At 73.5% G+C, this 1,183-nt stretch overlaps 1 protein-coding gene across 1 annotated transcript in view; it reads left to right on the top strand.

Moving 5' to 3' along the window:
- Positions 1-1,183, top strand: part of CBS (cystathionine-beta-synthase) — a 25,510-nt gene that overhangs the window by 3,270 nt on the left and 21,057 nt on the right. Inside the window, 2 exon segments of the mRNA XM_012731093.1 lie at positions 553-644; positions 988-1,117. Coding sequence (XP_012586547.1) covers positions 553-644; positions 988-1,117 — 222 coding nt within the window.

Below are 1,183 nucleotides of genomic sequence, written 5' to 3'. Positions count from 1 at the left end.
GGCCCAGCGGCCCTCCCCGCGGGGCTCCCGAGTGCCGGTGCCGCGGTGCTGGCTGGCAGCCCCAGCACTGGCCGGTGCTTGGCCCGAAGCCCCGACGGTGCTGAGCTCAGCACGGGGGTGTGCCGTCTCCTGACCGTTGAGGTCAGCGGTTACCTGGCTTAGTGCAGCCAGGATGCCCCTGGACGCATCTCCGCATGTTCAGTGCCAAGGCCGTGGGCGTGACGCTTCTGCTGGCTGTTTCCAGAGAGATTCTGGAGCAGCCAGGGAGGCCCCGGGCGCGGTGTGAGGCCAGAGGGCACAAGGGCTGAGCCGGGAGCTGGCCCAGAGCCGACGTGGCTCAGTGCCCCACGGCCTGGCCCACAGCGGAGGAGCCCGGGCCTGGTGTCCGTGGGCCATGCTGCCCGCGAGCGTCCTCGGGCCCAGACACGAGCGGGGTGAGGCCTGGGGCAGCATCCTTGTGGCTTTCCCCGAGCGGCAGCCAAGTGGGAACACTGCGGGGGAGGGTGGGGCGAGGGGGCCGAGAACCTTCTCCCTGACGAGGCCGCCCCTCAGGGAAGCTGGACATGCTGGTGGCCTCGGCGGGGACGGGCGGCACCATCACCGGCATCGCCAGGAAGCTGAAGGAGAAGTGTCCCGGGTGCCAGGCGAGTGCCCGCCACGAGCACCAGCACCTCCTGCGGGGGCGGGGGGCGGGGGCGCACCCCGGGAGCCAGGACGCACCCTGCGTCTTCCGGTGGCTTGAGGGCGCGGGAGGCACGAGAGCCCCGACTTGCGCGGGCCCCGTGGGGCCTTGGGGTCACCCCCACCTCGCCGCCGCAGGCTGGTGGGCGCTCCGGGGCGGCTCTGAGGGCTCCCGGGAATTGCCCTGTCCCCAGAGGCTCCCGCTGCGGGGGGGCTCGCCGGCAGCCCTCGTCGGGCCTGGCCTCTGGTGTGGAGGACGCGGCGGGCTGTGGCCACAGGCTCAGGGGACCCCTGCCCCGCCCGCAGATCATCGGGGTGGACCCCGAGGGCTCCATCCTCGCGGAGCCAGAGGAGCTCAACCAGACGGAGCAGAGCGTGTACGAGGTGGAGGGGATCGGCTACGACTTCATCCCCACCGTGCTGGACAGGAAGGTGGGCGCGGCCGGCGGGGCGGGGCCGGGGCCTGCGGGGAGGGCGGGGTCTGGACAGACGGGGCGGGGCC

The sequence above is a fragment of the Condylura cristata genome, unplaced genomic scaffold (genome assembly GCF_000260355.1).
Source record: "Condylura cristata isolate star-nosed mole 26May11 unplaced genomic scaffold, ConCri1.0 scaffold00003, whole genome shotgun sequence".
Classification (NCBI taxonomy): domain Eukaryota; kingdom Metazoa; phylum Chordata; class Mammalia; order Eulipotyphla; family Talpidae; genus Condylura; species Condylura cristata.
This window is presented reverse-complemented; position numbering and strand designations above follow the sequence as displayed.